Here is a 27,120-nt window from a genome sequence, read left to right as displayed (position 1 = left end):
CCTGCCCCTCAGGCCTCTCCCCGCCCCCCGAAGAGGCCGTCCCGGCGGCGGCGCAAGCCAAGAACCCTTGATAGTAGAAAAAGGAAATAAATTGTTGTTTGTTTGACACAGTCTCTGAGGGTTGCTTTCTCCCCCTTCTCCTGTTGTCTTTTCCCTCTCCCCTCACATCCCACTGTGAGTGGCGACTGCCTGCTTTTGGACTTTTGGGCACGGCAATGGGCCTCTGGGGCTGCAAGGCCATAACCACGGCATCTTCTGCAACAAATCCCGCTGCAGCTACAGGCAGAGCGGGCAGCAGTGACAGCTGGTTTATCAGGAGAACCGCGGCCTCAGCCTGCACCCAGGTCTCCTCCCTGTCCACCGTCACTTTTCTGCTCTGCTTTCTCGTCAGCCAGGGCACCCTCACTCCTTGGAAGGCTGTCCGGGAGGCACAGAAAATGAGCGGGGACACCCAAGCTAGAGACGAGACTTGGAGGAACAGGAGGGGAAGGGGAAAGTGGCTGAGTGGGGCTGCTGGCAGTGCAAAGATCTAGAACATGGGGAGGTGCCCAAGGCTCTCAAGCCCTTATCTGCTGGAGAGCACTGGCAAGACCAAGAGGATCCCTTCAGGAACATCACTGCAGAGCTTTCTGTTCTCATGCCCTGCAGAGATGGGGCAGCAGCTGTAAGGTATAGAGTGCAGAGGTGTCACCCACTGGTGTCCTGCCAGACACGGAAAGGAATGTTGTCTCCAAGATCCATTAGGCTGGGGGCATGTGGGGCTGCTCTCACAAACCTCTGAGATGTTGAGTCAGAATATGTCTTCAACATCTCCTGAGTGGTTTAGCACCCTACATGACAAGGAGATGAAAGGTCTCACTCAAGTGCTCAGTGAACAGCCGGTTGCCAGCACTGAGGTCAGGAAGGAATTTTCTTCTGGGACAGATTGATTAATGGTACCTGAGGTTATTTTACCTTCCTCTGCTTAACCGAGCATGACCACTGCTTAGGGCTTCTTCAGTCTCTTTTGGCTGGGTTGCTGCCTGCTGTTCATGCCGCATGAAGATGGCCTCTCATGCCCTGCAGCTTGGCGGAGAATGGCTTTTTTTCTCACCCATGGTGGATTATCAAGTGTCCTCAGGTGTCTTTTTACCTTCTTCTGCAGCACTGAGCAATGGCCTGTTGTCAGGGCTTCTTTGGGCCATTTTGGCCAGGTACTGCTGCTTATGCTCCACAAAGCAGCCTTTGCGGCCCATATCTTGGGGGTAGAAGCTTTCCAGACTTCCTGGATGGGCCCCAAAAGTGGCCATACCAGTCAATCCTGCCCATCTTTTCCAACAATCAACACTGTTCTAAATCAGTCCAGCTCAATAGCAAGGGATGGCCAGGGATGGTGCTGTGCAGGGTTTAGAAAGAACTCTGTGGCAGCTCCCCAGGGCCCTCCAGCAAGTTCTGCCACTTGGCACCAGGCAGTCTTCTATGCTTGGGTCTCTAAAGGCATTATTCTCCATGGGGATGAGGCACCAGAGGGAGCCCATCACCAATGCCAGCACTAGCTCTCTCTTCTGGGCCATAAACAATTCCTTGTAGACTACATTTCCCAGAGAAAGGGGAACCAAGTCATGACTATTCCCACCTTTGTGGGTTTATCTGTGCTTTTTGGCTTTACCATTGTAGGTCCCTGGCTGAACCTCTATGACTCCTGGGCTCCCACATCTGATGTCTACTAAATAAAAGGGTCTTTTCTCCATGCTTTATTTTCTCAGTACTGGTGAAACTTTTGGAAGGCCACCATGTCAAGAAATTGGAGAGCAGTACACCAGAGAAATTTCCCCTGGTGACATTTCTTCCCAGCTCTGGACTGGCACAAGGCACTAAATACCCATAACCATCTCCCAGTCTAGGCATTGGCTCTGTCACTTTGTGGAAAGAAGGCATGTACCTTCTGAGGGGGTCAAGAGCTGTGGATCATCTCAAGATAATGCAACCGTCTGCACAAATTTGCAAAAAGTGATTTTTAAAATTTTGCTGGGTTTATCCGGTTTTGCTGGGTTTCCACAGGACAACAAACCCCCACACCTCTGACATTATTAAGGCTAAAAGATCAAGCCCTCAGTCTGATGCAAGATGTGCTCCTAAACTACACACTATCTAGCACCTACCTCCTCAAGCCAGCTCTGACTTACAACCACCCATAGCAAAGTGCTATCTGTAGACACAGTACATTATTTTTAACCCCTCTTTTGACACTTCCCCCGTCTATTTCAGTAGGCATTTTGGCAGTTAGCAAATAAAACAGAAGGATTACTGTTTTAGACACATGCTTTAGAGATGACTAATATTTAACACATTAGTCTGGCAGCATTTTAGCTAACAGGTCTGCTTTGTTGTGCTGAAAAAACCCCAACCCTATCTAATAAGTTTGCCTTCATAGAAGCAAAAAGGAAAAAGAACTCTAACAAAAGCATACCAAGCATGCTGAGTTCAGTTGAAGGAAAACTTCCGCTCATTACTTTCAGGACCTTTTCCAGTGTCTAAAATTTAGGATTTAAAATGCTGATTATCATCATGCCTCCACTCTTAACCAGGACATCCATGAAGCACAAGCTCAATCTTACCAGGTCCTCTCCTGTGTGCCTAGGATACTGACAAACAGTAAGCTGTCACAGCATCAATAAAGAACAAAAGGGTGGAAAATGCACAACCCATAGGAAGCACAGAGAGAAGAATAACACCATGCTACCTCAAGGTCCCAGATCCTCCTTCAGACTTTCCACGGAAAAAGAGTGCAAGTGTGCTGTCACAGCTGTGGTCATGGCTGCAGTGGGTCTGTGGACAAAGCTTCCTCCTACCTGCCTTCAACCTCTTTTTACTCTATGCTCACAGGAGGCAACATTAACCAGATCAGTGGCTCACACACTGTAACTATTTACTGCCTACTCCTTTTCCGAGAGGAATGAGAGTGAGGTCTGTGAAGAGGACAGCAGAGGGGTAGAGCAAATATAGGTCCAACACTGCTGCAGGTGCTATCTCACCTGTTACTCAGGTAACAAGAAAATACCTGAAAATCAGTACTGATGCTGCCAGGAAGAGGGAGCAAAAAGAAGGCAGGTATCCAGTTTGCAGTTTGGCACTGTCAGCCTCATGGGCCTCACTGGCTGTTTTTCCACCTTGCTTTTGGCACCAGGAGAACGCCAGTGCTTTGTGCCTATCCCTGGTGCGCACAGTTTTAGTTCCTGATCCTCATCTTACCTCCCAAACCATTGCAAAGACCCATTGAACTTTCATCTGAGTTCTGTACACTTCCTGATTTCTCCCTTTGCCCAACCTGTGCTTCCACAGCTGCTCACAGATGATGGCCATTTGCTCTCAGATCATGCAGAAATCAGATTCCCCCTCCTCTCCTTGCTCTTCTGCAAAAAATATGGCCAAATCAAATAGAAATGAACTAGAAAAAAATGTAATTGCTACCAAGTTAATTAAGTGAATCAATGCATATTTTTAAATCAACATTCTGCACAGCATGTTCTAGTTTAAGATAAACTATGGGGTGGAGCCTGAGAAATGAGCTGCCTCCCCTTTAGTTTTAACTGCTCACCTTTCACCAATAAGGGGAGACAAATGGGAGAAGGTCTAAGTAAAAAAAAATGACAGTTTACTAAAACACAAAATAGCCACAACTTAGATAACAGTAATAATCACAAGGTACAAAGGTACTGAATCTTGTGGACTCCCCAGGAACAAAGAAAATGAGATGGTGGAGAAGCCCCATCCCAATATGGCAGCCTCCAAAGAAGACCACATGGCCCAGGGGACAAAGACAAGATGGCAGAGAAGCCCCACTTGGCTCAGCCTTCCCCGGCAGTGTCAGTTCCCTGGGATTGGCACTGCCTGGGGCAGCTGACACTTGCAGTGTCAGCTCCTCTGCTTCTTTTTGGCTGCCCAGACCCAGTTGGTTTGGTCACTGCAGTTTCGAGTTCTGCTTGTTGAAGAAAACCAACTCACTGGGCACCAAACGCACAGCCCTGGCTTCAACAGTTCCAGTTCAGCACTGCAGCTGTGTATTGTGAAATTCCCTCTGAAATAGTTTGCGATTGAAAAAAAATGCAGTTTCTTGGAGACCCATGCCAGGCCACTTCCCTAGCATGTGAGCAAGAAACAAGAGAGGACTCTGTGTGCTTGTTCCCAGTCTCTTAAAAGGATCCCTCGAACCTCCCACCCCTGACAGAACCTACCCCTCCCATGTTAAAACATTCCAGGTCCATTTCTGGCCCTCAGGTCTTAAAGGGACATTAACACAAACTGCATGGACTGATGGCAAGGAAAAATGGAATACAATATACATTTTTTGGGTTGCCCAGGACAAGCTGAAAAAAACAAAATACCTTAGAGCACACACAAACCAAGTTATACCCAAAATGGATTGTACCAGTTAAACAGATGGTTAGATCTACATAGGGTCTCTTGAAAATGGGAAGAGCTTGGCATATGTCCAATCCTAGGAGATCTCAAGTGGTATGCATTTCAGCATTTCTTTGACAATGAAGCTTTAACCAAGATATCCCAGTCTGCTTCATGTATTTTAGATCAAAGATTAATGCCTGCTTCTGTAATAGCAACACTGGCACATTTCCTACCACTCAATTTTAGTAACAAGCTGAAGTTACTACAAAAATATGCAAGAAGTTTCTCTCATAATTTAGTTATTTTAAAAATACCCATTTATTTAAAATAATTACAGCCAAAAATTGGTAGGAGTGAATTTGGAAATATTTTATGCACACGACTTACTGTACATCCACATGGATGTAAGAGCCAACATGTCTAACAATGAGAAAGTTTAGAAATTAAGGTGTGCTATTAGTTTTTCCTCTTCAATTCCCAGTTGTCGTAGGCTCATCCAGTTCTGACACAACTAAATGTATTGTATGCACTCGTGATACCAGCCACTGCTCTGCTGCTCCATGTTTTGCATTGAACTATGATCAAGTAGAGGACACCTCCCCTCTGGAGGAAGACCTCATTGCACTCTTCACCATCCTCACAAGGGAAAGCAGAGGGGAGGTAGTGTGTCTTTTATCACAGTGACCGGACCCGAGGAAATGGCATGAAGTTGTCTCAGGGAGGTGTAGCTTGGATATTCGAAAAAGCCTTTTAATGGAGAGAGTGTTTGGGCACTGGAACAGGCTCCCCAGGGAAGTGGCCACAGCACCAGGCCCAGCAGAGTTCAAGATATGTTTGGACAATGCTCTCATGCATATGATGCGACTTGGGATGTCCTGTGCAGGGCCAGGAGTTGGAGTCGATGATCCTTGTGAGTCCTTTTCCAACTCAGAATAATCTGATTCTGTAGTTTCATAGGGGCACTGAAAACCTTGGTGTCCCAAAATGGAGCCCAGGATTTTCAGCAAGCTCATTTCACATATAAGTAGATAAAAGATTTGGTTCCTACCTACAACTATAGTGAGCACAAGTCTCAGACATGAAGTGTATTTTATTGCATTATGGTTGCCACTGAATTGCCAGAAGGGTCATAGTGTGGTGTTTGTGAGGGTCCCCAGGATGAGAGGAGAGATGAGAATTTGACTCCATGTTTTTAGAAGGCTGATTTATTATTTTATGATATTATAATATATTAAAAGAATGCTCTACTAAAACTATACTAATGAAAGAGAGAGGATACATCAGAAGGCATAACAAGAATGATAAAGAAAGCTTGTGACTGACTCCTCAGAGTCCAACACAGCTGATGGTGATTGGTCATTAATTAAAAAAAATTCACATGTTTGAATAAACAATCTCCAGACCACATTCCAGAGCAGCAAAACACGGAGAAGCTGATGCTTCCCAGCTTCCCAGAAGAAGAAATCCTGGCAAAGGGATTTTTCAGAAAATATCATGGTGACATCATTCTGCAGCCTACTGTGATGTTAGCAAGGTCTCTATGAATGGGAAGGGACTGCCTGCACACCCTCATGCTATTGTGAAACAGTCAAAGAAAACTGCTAGACACCGCTATTGTTAAGCTACTGTATAGTCAGTGGGAGGCTACAGAAATTACTAAATATACCACAGAGTTCTTGGCCAACATTTTTGAAAGTCAATTGAGTTTCTAAAGCTATGAAAAGCTACAGAATAAAATAAAGTGAGCATAAAAATTCAGCATTGGTTTCATACATAAGACTCAACTTTATAGCTTTTTACAAATTAAGGCATCTCTTTCTGTTCTGCAGATTTACCAAACATTGCATTTCACAAAAGTGAGCAGCAGTACTGCCAGCATTAGGCTAACTTGGAGGGAACTGCCATGGAAAGCTTTGATCTTGCCAGAGAAGAGAGTGTCTTCAGCTTCTTGAAGAAATAGGGGATAAAAAGTGCCCTCAGGCACAGAAGCACTCAGAGCAGGTAGACCTAGGAATTTCAGTCACTCAAGTAGGCTAAACAAAACACTCCTCTATGATGCAAATGTAACACTCACTTTTGGATGACTCTCTCAAGATATACCCAAATCCTGTAATACATGATGCAAGCTGTATTCCTTGCAGGTTGAGGAAGCTCACTTCGATTCTCCTTGTGTGCCAAAAGAAAATTACTTGGAATGCATTTTTATTTTATTAAAAGTTATGTAGGTTGTCTTTTTTTTTTATTTAGGGTTTTGTTTGTTCGGGGTTTTTAGTTGTTGCTGCTGTTGTTTATTTTTTTAAATCTCACTTTCCATTCTTATAGAAAAGCAATTTTGGAACAAGCTTACCTCAGTTTGTTGCCCATTTTCATGTAGTCTTGTAGCATCTAAGCAAATCACCTATGGATAGAAGGCAGCACATACATAGCTTTTAAAAAGCAGCTTTTTACCAGACTAATTTGGTTTAATGTACAATTTTCTTCATGCACATAAACCAGTCTTCTAGACTACTTAGGTTTAACAGCTCGACAATGGGTATTAGATGTAGCAATGTTTGAGTAATACAGTTGTCAATTAACACTGCACAAGTATTTTAGAAAAATGGAAGTTTATTCATCTTTCAATGGCTCAAATAGCAAATAAAAGGACAGGATAAGGCATCAGCCAAGACAAGTTTTGTGTGTCCAGTGGCTTCATAACACCTCAGTTCCCAGTATACAGGTTCCAAAGCTAAGTCACAATGTTAGTGGTTAGACTCCCTGGCTAGATAGACCCAAATGAGTACACAGTAAGATGAAGACTGGCTTATATTTGCCAGTTACATGAGTAACTTTTATTCTGCACTTGGCAGTCTACTAAATGCACATACAAAATTCCTACTGATAAATATTGAACATGACAAATGTAACTCCTAAGACTTGAGTCCCTAAAACATCTGTTAGCATGAAAGTTAAATATTTGTTACCTAGTTTTCTTGAGCACATTTTAAACTGTCAGTTATAGGCTTATACATGTATAAAAAGTATAACAGTTTGTGGAATTGATCTAGGCTGTCTCACCCCAGAGGATTCTAAAACCCTCAAACATTCTGGTATATTTTTAGTTAAGATGTAGCACACTGACCATGTGCTAGTATTCTTCTTGTTCTGAAGCAACTGAGGCAGTATGTTTTGTTTGGGGATTTTGGATGTGCATGTTAAAGGTTTCTGTATTGCAAAGCACATTTGATTGTTTGATATCAACATTAAGTAGAAAAAGTAGCTACACTGTTCCCCATTTGAAAATCAACATAGACTAAACAGTACAAAACCTGCAAGGAGCTTCAGCATAACACACCATGTTCCAATAGCTAAGTATTAGGAACATAAAAGAAATTAACCAGAATTTCCCAGACAACATCTTAACTCAAAACATATAAGCGCTACTAGATCAGCCCCACTCCACCCAATTCCAGGGAGTTAAAACCCAAGGAACATCTAGACAAAAATCTATGTGCAAAAGGGAAGTTTCAAGGTACCAGCATGTTACATTTTAAACAACAATTCCAGGCTTTTATGTGCCATAGGCTTATGACTTCAGTCTAATGTGTATTCTGACCTTTTAGTTTTAAAATACCATATTGTCTACCAAGTTACAGATGATAGAATATGCTCTGTATTATTCACATTACCAGAGTATGGCACACATTTAAAGAACAAACACTGCTAGCAGACAGCTAGTGAGTGAAATCATCCAAGTAACTGCGCTCCACAGAGAGGGCAGTCTTGCACTGATGCATGAGGACAGCCTCCATGCAACAGAGTTGAAAATACACCCTTGATTAAGCAACCTGCTATGTTTGGGTTTTAAAGTTAAGGCATATTCAAATGTTTCAATGTAAAAGATTACATCGCTCTTCTAAGTTAATCAGGTAATGCAGAACCACATTTAGTTTTCCTCAACATAGCTGTTCACATATACATTATTCTTTTTTAATTTGCATAACTCCATGGCAAAACAGCTGCATACTGCTTTGTTAGGTATCATGTTCACAATTGTAATTTTCAAGGCAACAAAAGACAAGATGAACTGACAAATACCAGTGATAAAAAAGTATGCTTTATAAGAACCCACAAAGTAATACTTTGCCCCTCTTGTTCACTATTAAAGAAAAGACTACCTATGAAACACTACATTCAGAAGAAATGTGAGAAGGTAGGCAAATATGAAATGGACTGAACTTTGCTTCTCTTGAAGCCACATAATTTTTTTTCAGTGAATTTGACTTTCAGTGCCGCTCCAAATCATGCTTTTAGTGGTACATTACATTTTCCAACATGTTAGGGTAATTTCAGTCACTTCAGCCTTCAATGGCATGCTTATAAATTATGGTTTTTATTAGTATGGTCAGGGTAGGAAAGGAATCCAAGCTTTTGATTATAAAATGCAACATCTTTCTCTGATCCTCTTAGCTAGGCTTTTTCTTTTCTTCTTCCCATTCTTTTCTTTGCTGTCTTCCATTTTTCTGGCTCTAATTTCTCTCATTAAATCAAAAAACACCTGAAGAAGATATAAGAAGATATATATGCAAAAACAAATAACAGACATGAGTTAATTTAAGCTATCACAGACATCCACTTCAGTTGTTGTGAATAGAATCAATAACATACAATCAGGTTGACCAAACAAATATTAATTCAACAAATCTGTCACAGGTTTTGAAGGTCAAGTTGATATGATGCAATCCTGCTTGTTTCACAGCATCATAATGTTCCCTTGTCTTCCGATATTCTCTTATGAATCCTTCAGGAAATTTTAAACAAGAATTGAAAGAAGGGTCTCATCACCAGCCAAGATTTGCAGACATTGTATGTACATATTACTGAAGAAACTTAAGGAAATCAGTTTACCTTTTGAATATTTTAAGTCATGAGCTGCAAAGGCTGAAAAAGTGCAACATCCAATTTTAGAAACTTATTAATGGGGCAGTAGCATAGACTGAAATGCACGTATGTTGTATGGTATGTTCCATAATGCAAGTCTAAGCACAAAGTGACTAGAGAAAAAAACCAAATCCAGCATTTCCTTTAAAGCAAAGTCTTCAAACATACAACTACATAAACAATTTTGTTGCAGTGTGATTTCATGGTTCACCCCAGAACCCCAGTTTCTCCCTTGAAGATTCCCTCCCAGGTGTGTCAATCATCTCTCCTTTCCCCACCCTAACCCCTGCCGAGCACTGTCTGTCAATCCTGGAATTCCAGAAGGGCATAGAGTGATTGGGCAGATTCAAAATATGCCCTCTACCCCTGGAGGAGCATTGGGCCATCCAGGTGTCCTTTGTCCCTTGAGACCTCCTCTCCAGTACCTGGTTGGTGGGCTTCCTATCCCTTCCCTCCTCCCCTCCCCTGGGTAAAAGGGCGAGCAACTACATGGTCTGGGAGTTCGGTTGGAGGAGTTGCTGGATTCAGAGGCCTGTGGACCAGAATAAAACTCTGGATCAAAACCCTCCAGCAGAACCAACTCCTTTCCTTCACTACTGCCTTAAAGCTTCTCTGGCAGAGGGAAACCTGAGAGGAAGCTTCATCCCGCCACCACCGGAGCCCCGGCATGTCTAGACTTGTCTCCACACGCCCAGCTGCAACCTACAGCTAGCCAAAAGTGTCTCTGGGGTGAAACACCACAGTTGCCACTATTTGGTTCAGCCGCTGGGGCCAGACAAGCCAAGGCAAGTCCTGTCCGGAAATATTGGTAATACCATTACAATTTCTTACATCAGAATCTCAGCTGCAGCTACCATATTACAATCTTAAAGTACACATAAAGTTCACTTTCATCAAATGGTTTAGGACAAAGTTGGAGATACACCACTGACTCAGGTAAGAGAGATCCTACTGACAGACAGTTACGGTTTTATGATTGGACTACTTAAAGCTACTAATTTCAACAGCAGATCTTGACTTGACTTACAGAAGGTTACAGCAAACAGTATGTATACATCTTTATAATTTTACTGTAGGAAATCAGCTGAGTAATTCAGCAACTTTTCTCTCAGGAAAGAGTCTTTAGATACCCTATCAGCCTGAGAATGCTGAATCTCATCTGACTTGGAAGCTATACAGAATCAGGCCTGGTTAGTACTTGAATGGGAGACTACCTGGGAATACCAAGTGCTCTAGGCTTTCCTTTTCAGCCCTGAGATGAAAACTCAGTTGGTCAGAGCATGATGTTAATAACACCAAGGTCATGGGTTTGATCCCTATATGGGTCATCCATCTAAGAGTTGGATTCAATGATCCTTGTGGGTCCCTTCCAACTCAGAATATTCTGTGATACTTTGAAATTTGAACTAAGCAATACATCTGTGTCAAGGGATTTGATCCATTTCTGTGAAACATGGACAGTGCATGGGCTGAAAAGCTCCTCTACAGAGCTCAGTAGGTTTTTATTACACTGCAGGAAAAGAATCAACCTTCATGACATCAAATCCAAAGAAAATCAATGGAACTAAACATTTCCATCAAGAAATGAGATTGCCTTTAGATTTTTAAATGTGTGCTAAGTTGCTTGTATTTAAATCTGTGCTAATGGCAAGATGCAACTGTCAGCTTGCTTAAGTACTGATAACTGTGCAATAGTATTTAGTTGTCTGGGATACATAACCTTCTGAGAAAATGTTTAGTGGGTCACCTTTGCCAAAATGAGTGGAGGCTGGCTGTGTTTTTTCACGTAAAATCACTATTCTGGAATTCAGAGAGACTAGATTACAACAGTAACCCCAAGCTTGTGTCGCAAACTCCAAAACTTCATATGCTTCAAGCAACTAAGAATACACAGTATTCACTGGTGCCAACAAGGTCTCATTTATGGCCTGCCAAACCATAAATCTATATGACACATGCTAATCTGGATCCATTATGCCATCAGCTCCATGTATGTACAAAAGCTATTGATCCAAGAGCTACTGAAAAAATATATTATATGCACTTTTTCCCCCAGCTGCTAAACGATAATGAAGTGGATTTGAAGAACTGGATTTTTACAACTGTAATAAATGGCTGTTAACTGCAGTTATATACCAAAACTAAAAGATGTGTTATTTTTTTAGCAACAAAAAAAATTAGGGCTTTTTTCAACAATGAGGATGAGTTCTGCTGTACTTGATTAAGAACTCTTTGCTGTTTTGTAGGGTAAATCACTATAGTACTGAAAAATCAGTTTCTTCAGTAAGATAACTGACAGGACACAACCAACAGTTATTGCAAAAGAGAATTTGCATTATAGCTCTCCTGCTGCAATTGACAGCTCATACATATGGATTTACATTAGAGAATTTTTAACCAAATGCTAGATGCATATCTGGATCAGGGCAAACCCAGACATCAGTACAGACTAGGGGATGAACGTATTGAGAGCAGCCCTATAGACAAGGACTTGTGGCCTTTCGTGAATAAAAACCTGGTCATGACCTGGCAATGTGCACTCACAGCCCAGCAGGCCAGTGGTATCCTGGGCTGCAGCAAAAGAGGATTGGCCAACAGGTCAAGGTAGGTGATTGTCCCCTTCTACTCTCTCATGAGACCCCACCTGCAGGGCTGTGCCCAGGTCTGGGGTCCTCAGCACAAGAAAATCATGGACCTGTTGGAGTGGGTCCAGAGCAGGCCACAAAGATGCTCAGTGGGCTGGAGCAGCTCTGCTATGAAGACAAGCTAAGAAAGCTGGTGTTGTTCATACTGAAGAAGAGAATGCTCCAGGGAGACCTTACTGCAGCTTTTCAGTTCTTAAAGAAGGTGTATAAAAAAGACAAGAAAGCATCTTTTTATGTGGGCAGCTTGTGGTAAGACCCTTGCGGGAACAATTTTGAACTAAAAGGGGAGAGATTTAAATCATAATTTGTAAAAAAATTCTTTACTGTGAGGCCAGTGAGGCACTGGAAAAAGTTGACCAGAGAAGTTGTGGATGCCCTAACTCTGGAATTGTTCAAGGCCTGGTTGGATGGGGCCCTGAGTAACCTGATCAAATGGTTGGTATCCCTGCCCATGGCAGGGCAGTTGGAACTAGATGATCTTTAAGATTCCTTCCAGCACAAACCTGTGATTCAAGGTGGGATTAACTTTGTCAACAGCTCTGAAAGGCTGGCACATTGCATTAAACCTACTTATTTCTTTTGCCACACAACTGTGACTCTTACAGTCTGCAAGGCTGACAGTTATTCTGAATTGCAAGACCTTACGTTCTTGCTGAAGCACTTAGAACTAAGCAGCATTCTCTTTTGTTGGAGAAAAGCATTCTCTTTAACTTATGAGGTTCTGAACCAGGTTTTATCTCTGAAAACTCATGAGGCATTTTTGGGCTTTTCATAGCTTTTGGGGTTCATCCAGTCTTCATCAAAACAACATACAAAGAGGTAGATGGTTCAATGAGGGTAGGGAAGGCTCAAATCCCTCCCCCTTATTTGCTTTTATAATGAGGATCAGGAAGTATTCTTCACTGTTCAGAAGCAGACTCTCCTCTAGTTACAGAAAATGCAGTATGAAGTCTAGGCCAAAAGAGCTGACCCAAGAAAATTCTATAAGGTCTAATATCATGTTTTGGATAATAATGATTCCTTGCAGTTTAGAATGGGATAAATGTGTTACACCTAACATTTTCACTGTTCTACAAGGAGTCACCTAGTCATGCACTCCTGGCAAGCTAAGAAAGAAAAGTATTTGATTAAAATTCCACAAAATTACTGCTAAAATTAAGAACATAAGGAGTATGATCCATGAAAAAGAGGGATAAAATAAAAACTGATGAACAGATTGTTTAAGAGGCCAGTTATTACCTTGTCAACATTAGCTCGTGTTTTTGCAGAAGTTTCCACATAATTAACATTCCACTGATCAGCTCTGTTTTTTGCTTCCTCTACAGAAACTTGCCTTTTATCTTCCAAATCTGATTTATTACCAACTAGCAAAAAAGGAACATTCTCATCTTCTTTTACTCTTAAGATTTGCTCCCTGGAGAAGAAGGAAAAAAAAAAAGAAAAGAAAATTAAGCTTTGCATAGAGTACCATTCTTAGAACACATAAAGAAGAACTCAGAGTAAATACTTTCACATCTTACAGTGAAAAGCCACTTATTCCTATTATGTAGTTTACATAACAGGAAAGTGTTAAACCTCATTGTGACATTTTACAGAATGAAGACAGAGACAGACAGCTAGTCCTTGAAAAAGGAAGCAGTTGCGTCAGTAAAAAATGAAAAAAATAGAACAGGACTGGTTTAGGTGAGAATTTATAATAATTCATTTCCATTAACAGTGTTATTTGCGAGCATCTACCATTACATTACTGTTTTTGATGGTCATTTTTAAGCTATCCAAGCTTCAGATTAACAGCTGATTCTTTCCTAACAAAATGTGCCATTTTAAAGCTGATGAAATGGTCCATAGGATGCCAAGAGAAAAATCTCTTCCTTTCAGGAATCTTTCTCAAGTCAATTATATTCAGTTTCTCCAGAGATCTTCATTTAAATACATACCTGTGTACAGACACAAGCTGTATATACATCAGATTTTTAATGACAGACCCTGATACTGTTTTAACTGCTAAGATGACAGGTTTATAAATAAAACTCAATACCACAAATGGTTTGGTACTCAAATCTTAAACACTTAAAAAATAATGAAAGTTTTCTTCTAATTGAAAATGCATTAATACTATCAGGAAGAAGAGTTGTCTCAGAAGAAGAATATTCTGTATTTTGTCTATGAAAAAAGGAGTATAAAGTTAGTTGTGAAATGTAGCCCTTTATCATAGAGCAATTCCTGAAAGACTGACAAAAAACACAGAGAAATAAATATCTTTTGATGGCTGAGGTGAGACCAAATTTAAAGTTAAAGGGAGAGAAGTTGAAGACAGCTAAGTAATCAATATTCTAAAGATTTGGTATACGGCAGGATGCCCACATTACAAAAAGCTCTGAATAGCATGCAGTCTTGTGGAGGAAGCCTACTCACAGAGCTAGGAAACTGCAGATAGTCCATAATTTTTTTTTTTAAACTGTGCACTTGAGGCAGACTGTGGCACCACATTTATGCATGAGGTATAATTAAAAAGCGACATTTCTCCTCTTCCACACAAATACCAGTGCAAATGTTTTAACAGATTCTGCAGCTATCCAAAAGTAATTTGAATAGCCAGGGGATCAGGAAGGTGGCCAGATGAAAACTCAGCGCATCATGGCAGTACCTGTGTAAGTAAGACTTCTGGTAAAAACTAGTAACTTTCAACACTAGTTATCCAGGCAATCCTATACTGGCTTAGTGTGACAAGGTTTTGTTAGTGATAAGTCTATACATGTGGCTTCTGTGAGAAGCTTCCCCAATGTCCATTACTGGCAGAGCCAATGCCAGCTGGCTCTGGGACCAACTCACTGCTGGCCAAGGCCAAGCCAATGGTAGGTAGTAACACCTCTGTAATAAGTTATTTAAAAGTAATACTGCACAGGTACAATTGCACTCAGAGAGGAAAGGAGCAAGAATATGTGAGACGAACAACTATATAGATACTAAGCTCAGTGAGAAGGGGGAGGAAGTGCTCCAGGCATAAGAGGTGGGATTCCTCTGCAGTCCATGGAGGACACCCATGCTGGGGTATGCTCCTGGCAAGGATCTGTGGGTCCCTGGAGAGAGGGATCCATGCCAAAGTAGGTTTACTGGCAGGAATTGTGGGGGTCCTATATTGGAGCAGTCTGTTCCTGAAGTACTACAGCCCATAGAAAAGGACCCATGCTAGAGCAGTTAGTGAGCTGCAGCTTGTGGGAAGGACTCACAGTGGAAAAGTTGATGGAGAATTGTCTCCCACGGGAGAGACTCCCCACTGGAGCAGGAGAAGGACTCCTCTCCCTGGGGAAGATGCAACAGCGGGAACAATGTGTGATGAACTGATCGTAACCTCCATTTCCTGTCTCTCTGTGCCACTGGGAAGGAGAAGATAAACCCCAGCATGGAGGGAGGGGTGGAGTGGAAGGCATTTTTAAGGCTAGTTTTGCTTCTCATTCTTCTGCTCTGGTTTTGATTGGCAATAAATTCAATTCCTTTCCCCAAGTGGTGTCTCTTTTACCTGTGATGGCAATAAGTAAGTGAACTCTTCCTGTCCTAAACTCATCAGCCTTTTTCATTGTATTTTCTCTTCCCTGTCCAGCTGAGCATGGAAGATATAGAGGGGCTTTGGCGGGTACCTGGGATAGACCACCACAGATGCCAAACAAACTTTTACATTTTTACAAAAATGTACAAAGTTAACCTAACAGCAATTCAGATGATGATATTCATATTGTCCTTTGAGCCCCTTCTGAAGGCTAGATAAGAAATATCTAATTAATGATGTGCCAGTTTGAAATTGACAACTTAAAAAAAATCCACACTATGAGAGCCAGAACAATTCTACTCAAAGCAAGCCCAAATTTTAACAAACAAATTTTCAAGTATTTAAAACTATTGTCATTGCAGTATTGTCATTTTCTAAGGCCAAAGATTATATACTTTGAAGCATTGGCATGATTTTAAACAGAGCTGAATATGTTATTTTGCACTCTAGGGGAACTGAACTGTACTAAACTGTCCTCCATAACTGACAGTACTCAGCATAAGCCTGCAAACAAAAAAGATCTGCTCTTCGCTCTCTCAAAATATAGAAATACAGATATATAGAAACACAAATAAATTAAAAACACCAGAAGATGAAAAATTTACTTTCTCCTCTCTCCATACCTCTTCCTCGTCCCTTAGATATTAAACATATGCTGCTACTTAATGCTAATTAAGTTGAACTGTGACAGCATCTCTAAGAAGACTAATTTCAATGGGATCCAGATAACTCCTTTTTATATTTGGTTCCTTAATTTTATTTTAAATATTTCCTATTTTAAACATTTCCTATTTCACTACACTTTGAACTAGTAAAACTGTTTTCTATTATCTTTTGTCTTTTTTTTCTATTATCTTTTTGTCTTTTTAAAAAATACAATAATGAGTTATTTAAATGTTTTCTCTCTCAACTGAAATGAAACACCTGCAATATACTCCTACCTGTATAATATTCTCTAACTATCGTTAAGAGTTTTAATATGATGCAGTCTGTGGTTGAGACCATGGTGAGGCAGCTATGTTCTGAATGTTGCTGTGTATCTATTCTGTGGCAATAGCCTTTCTGGTATTCCAAAACACAGCAGCTAAGACATCTGAAGTTCTACAGATAGCAAAGGCCTGGCTAGGCATCTGTTCAAAACATTATGTGACAACAGTAAGAGCTGCAATCAAGTCTGGACCACCAAAAGGAAATTACAAAACACACACACAAAAAAATCACTTTCAATCATCTCAATGTAATTAGAATGATTATCTTGCCTTGTAACTCACCTGAAGTCTGCAGTTGCTGCAAAGGATTCCAGCTCTGTAATAGAGAAGACGCAAAGAAAACCTTCTCCACTTCGGAAGTAGTTGTCTCTAATTGCAGCATAGTCCTCCTGCCCTGCTGTATCCAATATATCAATTTGGACTTCTTCCCCATCCAGAACCACCTTTTTCCTGTAGCTATCTGCTTTGGTGGGCTCATAGTCTTCAACAAACTAGAAAAAAAACCCCTTCACGATGTAAAATCATACCTCTACAAAACAATTGCTTCTGTTTGTGCATCTGGATATAGCAAACATGAAATGGGAACTGTAACTAATTACTAAGCATTGTGCATTTAGGCCCTGTGAAGTACTCAAGCAACTCGTAGTTAAAGCAGACTCTTCATCAGCCCAAAACAGCTTTTAGGTTTTTGCTTTCCTCAGCCATTACAAGAAAATGTAGAGGTAATTTCAAAACATCAGTGTGCGCACTACCCAAACTTCTTCTGGTTCAAGCACAACATCTGTCTGTGTTCCATTATGAAATCACGTAATCTTGACTTTAGATAAATTTAGTATCTACTTTTAAAGTACATTGAATGCTTAGCTTCTGACTTTTTATTAAAAGGGATGACTTCCTCTGGAAAAAAAAGGAAAAGAGAAACTGATTTTCTTTCCTGTCCTCAACACCAGCACAAAAAACATGGAAGAAACTGTTTCAGATGTCATGCAACTCAACTAAGTGAAGAAGCTTTGAGCTATAATAACCAAGTTCTAAGTCTAGTGATCAATGCAAAAATATTCCAGTAATATGACAGAGTATCTAACAGCTGAGAAGTCTGAAAAATGCCAAATTTTACCTTCACAGGTACCTTTAGAGAGCAAATCAGTAATCTCAAAACATGTTTTTGTCACACTTAACTGCTGAATTTCATACCACATCACGTACATTTAGACCCTTTCAGAAAATAATTCTACAAATGTAACTTAAACAACATTATGTAGCAGGTACCTCCTGAGACAATTTCTATGGCAGACTCTTACCTCATCATACATAAACTGTAGTGTTAAAGCAGATTTTCCTACACCACCACTTCCCACCATGATGACTTTGTGCAAAGCCAACGAATTCTGTCCTTTAGGTTTATTTGCTGCCATCTTTGGATTGCAGAAAATTCACAGGTATCAAATGGAAAAATCTAGAAGAAAAATATTTCTTCGTTACTTTTCTTTTCCTTCTCCCACATGAACTGACTAATTGGATTTTTTTTCAAATTCCTACATATTTAATGACTTAATTTCAGTTCTGCTTTAGTGAAAGCTACTTGCTCTTTCACTGGAAACCATTCCACAAGTTATATTGAGCTCATATTTTTTTTTTTTTAATTAAGCAAAGAAATCCTTCACCATTTGGAAGCAGCATTTTAGTATGTAGTATTTTCTTTTAGTGGTACAGTAGGTGTCAAGAATTCTTGATAATTTACTACAAGAACTGAAAAAGGAAGCCACAGTGAGTCAACACCATAATAAGAAAACATGATATGACAGCTGGAGGGGAAGGAAACAGACTTTTGAAGGGATTTCCAGTTTAAATGGCAAGCACTAAGACACAGCAGCAAGGATTAGCTAGAGTACTTTTACAGGAAAAGCAAGCAAACTTAAGATCTAAAAATACCCAGTTTCAGTAAATTAGAAACCAAAATAACAATCTAGTTTAGACAGTGGAAAGATTTAACTTGCCTACAAATGTAATTATTTGGTATATTTGAAGTAGTTGTCTCAGTCCTGTGATTGCTTATTTAAACACAAATCTCTGCATCTCACCAACACCAAGGGGCTCTATGACAGCTAATTCACATAGTTTAATGTATGTGAATAACACAAGCACAAAAAGTAGCAATTCCATTAACTTAAAAAAAAAAATAATGCATACTATAGTTTTAGTGGATCTCTATTTTCCCCACACTTTTGTTTCATTCTCTACCTATCTCAATAGTAATAAAACTGTGAATGCTTGCACAGGTCTTAAAACATAGGGAAGTCCCTCTACAGTGACCGAATGTGCTCTCATCCAGAGACTTCAGATCAAAACAAGGTCTGAACTCCAAAAGAGACAATGACATCTACATTACATATATAAATACAAGGAAGATTTATGGTAGCAATTGAAAACCTAATGTAACTTTCATATTTTAATTAAAAACTCAAAAAAAAGCACATTCACGTGGCTCAGTTATATAACTACCAGATAATAACGCAGCACAGTAACTTATCATGATTACCTTGTTACCTTTAGCCATCATGGTTATTTAAAAATGTCACACTAAAATTACATCCTACTGCATAATGAATTACCCTTCTGTGCAGGTTAAACCATCAGAATGTGAAGCATGACAACTTTCTTCAAAAACCCCAGTTTTCTATCAAAAACCCTACTGTATTGTATTATAAACCCTATAATAGTGTATATATATATATTTATATACACCATAAACCCTATATATTGTATTATAAACCCTAATGTATTATTATATTGTATCAAAAACCCTAGTTGAGGCCATGCACTAAGGCTTTCTCAGCAGTGATGCAGGTAGTATAAAAGCACCATGACTAAAGCTTCATCAGAGATGAAGCCAATCCTTCATGGAAGTAAAATAAATACATGCCATCAAGGCTCTCACACTGCCATGCCAACAAGCAGACTGGGGATGAGCAAGCAGCTAGGACAGCTACGGCTGGACCACCTGACCAAAGGGATATCACCATGCCACAGCCTAGCAATAAAAGTTGTCAGAGAGGTTTGAAGTTTGTCAGCACTGCCATTGCTCAGGAACTGCTGGGCGTTGGTCAGCTAGCAGTGAGTAAATTTTCTTTTAATAACCTTTCTTGGGTTTGTTTTCCTTTTTAAAAATTATTTATTAAGTTATGCTTATTTCAACCCACAAGTTTTCTAACTTTTATCCTTTCAATTCCCTCCCTCCTCCCACCAGTGGCAGGGGGAGAGAGCAAGCAGTGGGGCTTATCTGCCTACCAAGCTAAATCCAAACTATGTGCAAAACTCTTGAGATCCCATCAGCACAGCTACCCATTCTACTGTCAAAGAATTCTGAAAATGCAACTGAAAAGTAAGTCAAATTATTTTCCCTGGAAGGATTATCTAAGCAAAATAAGCATAAGTAAGGTGCTATACTCAGTACAGAGATATAGCAGAGAAATACAACTAATATCATGCTACAAGTTCTTTTTAAAAGGAGATGGAAAACAGCAAACATTTCTGTTTTGGCTTTAAAAGAACCATTTCTTTCTTTTTACTCAAGAGGGAGTACAAGAACACAAAAATAGTTCCAAGTCATGTTTTCAACCTACTACATTGTTTTTCTTTGTGCACTTTTCTCTTAAAAGGAAAAACACATCCTGAAAATCATGCTTCTTAGTATGTATGTCAGACAAGTAAGAAAGAAAATTAATCTGAATTCCACTATCAACTAACAACAACTCAGTTTGTAAATGTTAGATTACAATATCCACCTGGATGTGACCTACTCTAAGCTTACTAAGCATGAAAATAGACGATTCTTCTGTAAGTACTCCAATACTGGAACAAGTCCAAATGAACCCAGCAGGACCTCACTCAGGTGAGTTTGGGCTAACAATACTACAGTTTGAAAAAGATTTAAATGCACAGTGGCAATATTTCACTGTAATATTTGTTGTAAATTAATCTCCAGTCTTTAAGTAGATTGAGCAATGTGAAATTCCATATTTTACTTCAACTTACAATTTAACAAGTAGTGTCCCAGAGAGTACAAGTTGCCACTTTTTGTACTCTCTGCAGCAGCTGACCCACAAAAAACCCCAAACATTTCCATTTCCAATTTGATCCTGACAAATAATTGTCAGTAAACAACATTCCCTTAAGATACTGAAAATAGGAAAACTTCACACTACCACAGACTTGAAATCTTCAAGATAAGCTTGTCATAAACACTATGCCACCTTTTGGAGTAGGAGACTGGCTCAGGGATGTCAGTTTACTCCCAAGTTCTTCACAAGCCAATAACGATATAATGCTGGCAAAAACTTCCGTGTTGTCTGCTGAGTAGTAGACAACGCAGAAAGAGAGAGAAATAAGTTACAAACAATGCAAGTACATTACAATACTGTGCAAATAACACTTAACCCGAAGAGACAGCTTCAGAGCAAATATTGTGCCTGAGAGAAGAAAGACCTTGAAAGTGATAAGTTCTAAGCTATTGGCACAATTCTACCTGTTTCAGTGTGCTTTGAAAAACAAAGAAGAACCTAGATTCCAATTTTAACAGTAAAGCACCTGAGATGAAGTTTTATGTAAAGTCTTTCTGCCCGTAATTTATGTAGCCTAACTTATTTTCATAAGAAGTATTAATTTGGGTCATATCTAGTTATTGAACTGTCCTACTTTATAATTATGATAAAAGAGAGAGACTATGGCAAGAACCCTGCTGTATGATGCTCGAAAAAGCATACTTCCTTAATAAGCATACCATGGCATTGCTTAATTTTGCTTAATAAGTGCAAAATTACTTGCAGGTCAGAAGATAAACACAGGATTATCCTACAGTCAAACCCTACGTCACCTACAGAAGAAAGATGTTCACAAAGAGCCAAGAACTGTGTTGTCAGCAGCTATATAATCCATTTATACAAGTCAGTTTTTTACCACACCCATTGGAAATCCCAGCACATCAATTCAGATAGTAACATATACAAAAGTTTATTCTTAAACAGTTCTTTATGTGGTTCAATAAGTTGGAATGGAAGCAAAAGCTTAACTGGCTCAGCAATGTACTGTAGTGTCTTCATTCAGAAGGGCCAGAAATTGTCTAAGCCCCAGGCTATGGATCAGTCCTCACCTCTGCTGCAGATAAACTCCTAGGAAGCTGCCCTTTTCCAACATATTTGAGCAGATAAAAGACACAAACAAATGAATCTCTGACTGCTCAAAGTAAGCAGTTCTCAAAGCTCCTACAGCTGTTTTATTGCCTGCTTGCAGATAAACACACCCATGATTCTGTGCTCCATTTAATGGCAGTCTTCCAATTGGAGCTAGGATTTTTTTTTTGAGTCAGGCTAGCAACCAATTCAATTAACTAAGAACTGCAGGGGTAGGAATTATAATTCATGCTAGCATCAGTGATATTGGATAAGACAGTGTCTTGTCCAACAGTCTAGAAATCTGATCAAAGGAAAGAAGAGTAGGTAGCAAAAGAACTTTTAAAGTTATTTTTACATTGTTAAGATCATCAAGGAACTTCCACCTAGAGTTGTAAAGCTGTTGCTTGTCTTGAGTGATTGGCTTCTACCTGTATCAATACTTCTCGGAAACTTTTATACATTACAGCCAGCACCGGTCCTCTGCACAAAAATTACAATGTTACCTTTAGTCCCCCATGGATTTAAACACAACATGCAGCTCCATCCACTAGAGGAGAAAGCTGGATAGTGTAACACAACTTAGACACAGTATCATCTTAACTTCTGCAAAAAGTCTTCAAACACAGAATGGTTACCTCCAGCTACAGAAGAGTAAGAGAGATAATCAGGTGCCAGCTCAAACAGCAGTTTTGATCTCCAGGGACAATATTTTCAGGGCAAAATTTTTGCAAATACAAATTAGGAAAGAAAAAAAAAAACAAAAAGCAGGAATCCTTGGTCTCTGTTAGTCTTTATTTTGTCCTCCTATTTACAATTTCAGCCAAATAAATGGAGACAAAAATATACTTATGTGCAAAAACACCTTATGGATTTTATCCCTCACTCAACTGAGATGACTCTTCTTAAGCTGTCCTATTCTTCAGTTGGCTTTTTCTTACAGAATAACTTGCTCCAAACCAATCAAAGCATGTTTCCTTACATACCCATTCCATTTGTCCTTTACATCCCTCCCCAGTACAATAATCCCAAGGTTCATACACTAAAGGAGAGCAAAAAATTGGCCAACAGAACAGCTGCATACCGTCCAAAAAGGGCAATAGACACCCAATTTATATTGCTTTCTTTCCTTCACTGTGCATCACACTGTGGATTACAGGGTACGGAATTCCCCATATTTAGCCAGCACCAAATACTGAAGAAATTTATAGAAACAATCATATCCAAGATATCTACATCTCTGTCAAAAGGTACCCAAAACTAGCCAAGAGGCCAAAAACTAACAAAGAACAGAGCATATGATCAGTCTCATTGTCTTAGACAAGTTGACCAAAAGAAGTCAAGAAGCTATTCCATTCATTTTAATTCCTCGGAATCCTGTAAATGCAATGTAAATGAGAACGGACCAGGAAAAAAAAAAGCATTACACCAAAGTCACATCATTACAGGCACAAGTTCAGCTGGCATCTTTTTCACTACTATGCATAAAGCTGAATGCAGGCCTTGTGAATATGCAGTTGTCCTTAACAGGCGGACTTTGATTTGCTGCAGACATTTGTTTGAAGGGGTCTAGTTAAACATAGCTTGTATTTACAGATAGCTGGTACAGTTAGCATAGTTGGTTCTAGTTAATAAGTAGAGATAGTCGTGCCTTTCATCAATTGCAAAACAATTTTTTATTGTCAATTTTATAGCCTACATAAAACTAATACATCAAAACTAAATCCTAGTTAATTTCCTTTCTTTAAGAGAAGATTACATAAAGATTTGAAAGTCTGTCATATTAACCTCATTACCCACTCACTTTCAAGATGAGTAGTTTTCTTCCCTGAAGACTGCTTTATATAACAAGCATCAATTACAACTGCTAGCTGATACATTATTGCACCCGCCTTTACTCTGTTTAACGGAGCTAGAACTTGATATATTTGAAGGAACAGGAATAATTTAACTGCAGTATGTGAGCTGCCTGCACAATATTAAGAACTACTTAATATGCTTTGACCAAAATATTTCCAGAGAGGCAAAAATTATCAATTACTTATTGAATAATTAAAGAAAATTTTACAGGGGAAACTCATATTGCTCTAAACGAATAACTTTTTTTACTTGAAGAAATTAATGCCTGCACAACTCTGCACTTTACACTTAGTATGTATCACCTCTAGAAACACAATCCACAACTTATTTCACACTGAAGTGAAAATCTATGGTAATTATTTTTTAAAGTGAGTTTAAAAATTCTCCAAAGTTTTGTAATTTCCCGAAGTGTATCAAAACTCTGTTGCCTTATGTGACCTACAAAATCCAAATTCAATTTTCTAAGAAAAAGCACAGGAACAAGAATTTTGAAAAGTGGCAACATATTTCACATCCAAGGACCATGAAGCAATATATCTGTTGTGAAAATATCATATCACAAATTCAACCAGTTACTTAATTGTTTATTGAGTCCCATAGTTCCAGTTTGGTTAATAAGAGCAAAAGTATACTTGAGAATGCATTGTTTGAAAATAGCACTAGCATACTAAGTGCCAAATATCTCGAAGACTCCTCACAAATGATTCCAATATTTCTGCAACAAAAGCATTCCTGGAATAGGAGGGAAGCAACTCCAGGCAAGCAGAATCTAACCCTCCCAGCATCTGGTTCCAATTACAACATTCAAACCAGATCAGGAGAAACACCCCATGGCCCAGAGATTGATAGGATATGTGAGGACAGAGATGGAACACAATACCAGCTGGTTTAAGAACTAGAGAATAAGGAAGTTTTAAAAGTTAGATCACCATTATTGCTGTGTCATCAAGTCTAATGGTGTTTTATTACAGTTTCAATGCACAATATCCAAACTCCAGCAGAAAGTAACATCAGTATTTTATTCAGGTAAAACAAGTATTTAAAATGTTAAATAACCACTACAAACTTTAAGTAGTAGACAAGAAAGAGAAGAAGGAATCCAAATGTTCAAACCTATCTTAGTAATGAGTAATCTCATTAGATAACAAAACAGGCCTCCTGAAACTCAGCCTCATAACAAGTTAGAAACTTTCACAGCAAGTATTTCCCTATGTCCTGAAAATAATCCTTTGATATAAACATGTTGAACTAGGAATTAAAATTTGAAGCTTCCCATGAGTTTAACAAGCAACTAAATCACATTCAAGGTTTCGTAAGAATCCTTCTTTCCAAAGCTTTCTAGGGCACACCTTAGCAGGTGCTTATGCCTCCCACACCCACAGAACATATTTACTATGGTGACTGACTACACATATACTAACGAAAGTAAAGGGCAGAAGACTGACTTCAGTTTTATCTCTCAGCAGAAGCAAATTTCCTCAGGCAAAAGGCCCAAATTTCCCAGCTCCTTGAGACAAGTACTTCAAATCATAACAATACCCAGGCACTTACACTGGAAAAGTCAACGAGTGAGCTCTTCACCCAGTAACAGAGGCCCATCCATCCCATAAATTACATTGTGTTGTTATAAAGAATACTAGTTCCCACATGCCCACAGCTTTAGACTCCTAAGACATCATCAGAAGAATTGCAATTTCTCCAACAAGAAGTCACTAAAACACAAGAAACAAGTTCACAGACTTGCAAGAGGCTCCCAGAGGCTCCACAGGGCCTTAGTGCCAACTTCTGGGCATGGCCATGAACTAGACTGCGCTTTCTGAAGTGAGAACAGATATGTATTTCCTATGCTTTAAGCAATCATTTCAGCATTTTCTTACTAAAAGGCCTCTTCAGCTTCCTGCAAGATGAGTTCTTGCATAAAGAAAAAAGAAATAAAATTTTTTCTTGCATAAAAATAAAGAAATTTCTTGAAACCCACATGGAGCAGCACATGAAAACCCTGACAAACTGAACAACAGAAACAGTCTAGAACAAAATAAAAGTCTTAAGATTTCAAACCCTGTAGTGTACTGAAAAGAAAACAAAGCAGCTACATCACTGTCCACATGAACAGCTGACAAAACATACAGCCCTTGAGCCCAAGTGTGTCTATCTGCAACGCTGATCTAAACTGAACCGGCAACACTCTGTCTGATATTCCCATGTCTTTTCTCCCAATAGCACTGGTGCAACTATTAGGTGAAAAAGCACTTAAGAAATTGCTCTAGACAAAAACTATACTGTTTTTTGAACAGATACGTTACCTAAACAAGTCTTCTGGTACCAAAGACAGCCCAGAACAACACATAGCTGAGCACAGGGAGAGCAAAACTACAGCACTTCTAGCCTATAAACATTGTGGCAAAACAATGCAAGTGTTCTAGGGCTCCTCAACCATAACCCAGCACCTGTTGAAGACTTCTCACTTTTTTCAAGTTATGTGATGGCTATTACAAAACACTGGGAAGAATTCTAGGTACTTGCAATGGTTTATCTGTGTCACCATTGAATCGGGAATAGATGACAGCGACTCAGATCAGAAAGCTCAGAGGCTAGAAGCCCTGCATTTATTCAGACCTCTTCTTTCATACGCTGGTTTGCTACAGGTGGACCTGATTGGTCATTTAATCAACACATTTCACATGATTGGCTAATTAAGAAGACACCCTCTTTATGAGAAAAACGACTTGTTAAAAACACTACCTGCAGATTGTTTATCATTTGATTATAATTTTTTCTCTCCAGCTCCCTAAAGCTTCCCAGACCAATTAATGGGAAAGCTTATCTAGCTTTCTCCTTCTCTGACCAGACTGTCATATCCACATACCTGGACTGATCCAAAGATGAGTGGGAAGAGCAGCAAACTCAAGCCCACCACCAAAGTTAACACAAGGTTAAAGGTGCTTTCATAGTTCAACAGACTAAAGTTACACTGTGAAATAATTTTGATAATATACACATTTACATAAGAGTCTAGAATACTGTTCCTGCTTCTACAAGTTCAGTACGCGGCTGGTGCCTTCTCTCAGTCTATTATAATCATTGAGAGCACTTAGCTTTCTGAGTGCTGAAGTGCTTTAACCCAAAGGGTAAGGGTCATGTCTTCCTTCATATTAAATTTGTAAACATGAAGATCTGTAATCTAGCATATTAACAGAAGGCATGTGTTTTGTATTGATTTAAGACTATACACCATGAGGAGAGAATTAACAGCCACAGCAGACACAGTAGAATAATGAACAATTACAACTACAGGCCACTAGCCTGTCAAAGCTATCCACAGACTTTTTTGGATTCAGAGGGAAGGCAGACAAACAGGTACTAAGGTACTACAGCTGATTTTTTACCATGAAAGGCTGAAACAGATGAGGGGGACATCTGTGGAAGAGCCTCCCACATCAGTTATCCATAATCAAAAGTCAAGTTACATTCATGGGAGAAGCATTTGATATAGAACAAAGACACTCTTCCCAACCCCCATTCCCTCCAAAATGTAAAGAGTCAACATACAGCCTACAAGGATGAATTTTAGTAATGGAGAATCAACAGCTCAGGTTCTTAACTAGTGC

General features: G+C 39.5%; 1 protein-coding gene across 1 annotated transcript; it reads right to left on the bottom strand.

Annotated features, from left to right (window-relative positions):
- Positions 1 to 6,970: 6,970 nt before the first annotated feature.
- RALA (RAS like proto-oncogene A) lies at positions 6,971 to 17,942 on the bottom strand. The gene is made up of 4 exons (XM_005425689.1): positions 17,786 to 17,942; positions 16,767 to 16,975; positions 13,188 to 13,362; positions 6,971 to 8,920 (listed from the first exon to the last, which is right to left on the bottom strand). The coding sequence occupies exons 1-4, from the start codon at positions 17,897 to 17,899 to the stop codon at positions 8,798 to 8,800; spliced, it is 621 nt and encodes a 206-aa protein (XP_005425746.1). The 5' UTR covers positions 17,900 to 17,942; the 3' UTR covers positions 6,971 to 8,797.
- Between the last annotated feature and the right edge of the window lie 9,178 nt (positions 17,943 to 27,120).

Source organism: Geospiza fortis, unplaced genomic scaffold, assembly GCF_000277835.1.
Source record: "Geospiza fortis unplaced genomic scaffold, GeoFor_1.0 scaffold265, whole genome shotgun sequence".
In the NCBI taxonomy this organism is placed as follows: domain Eukaryota; kingdom Metazoa; phylum Chordata; class Aves; order Passeriformes; family Thraupidae; genus Geospiza; species Geospiza fortis.
This window is presented reverse-complemented; position numbering and strand designations above follow the sequence as displayed.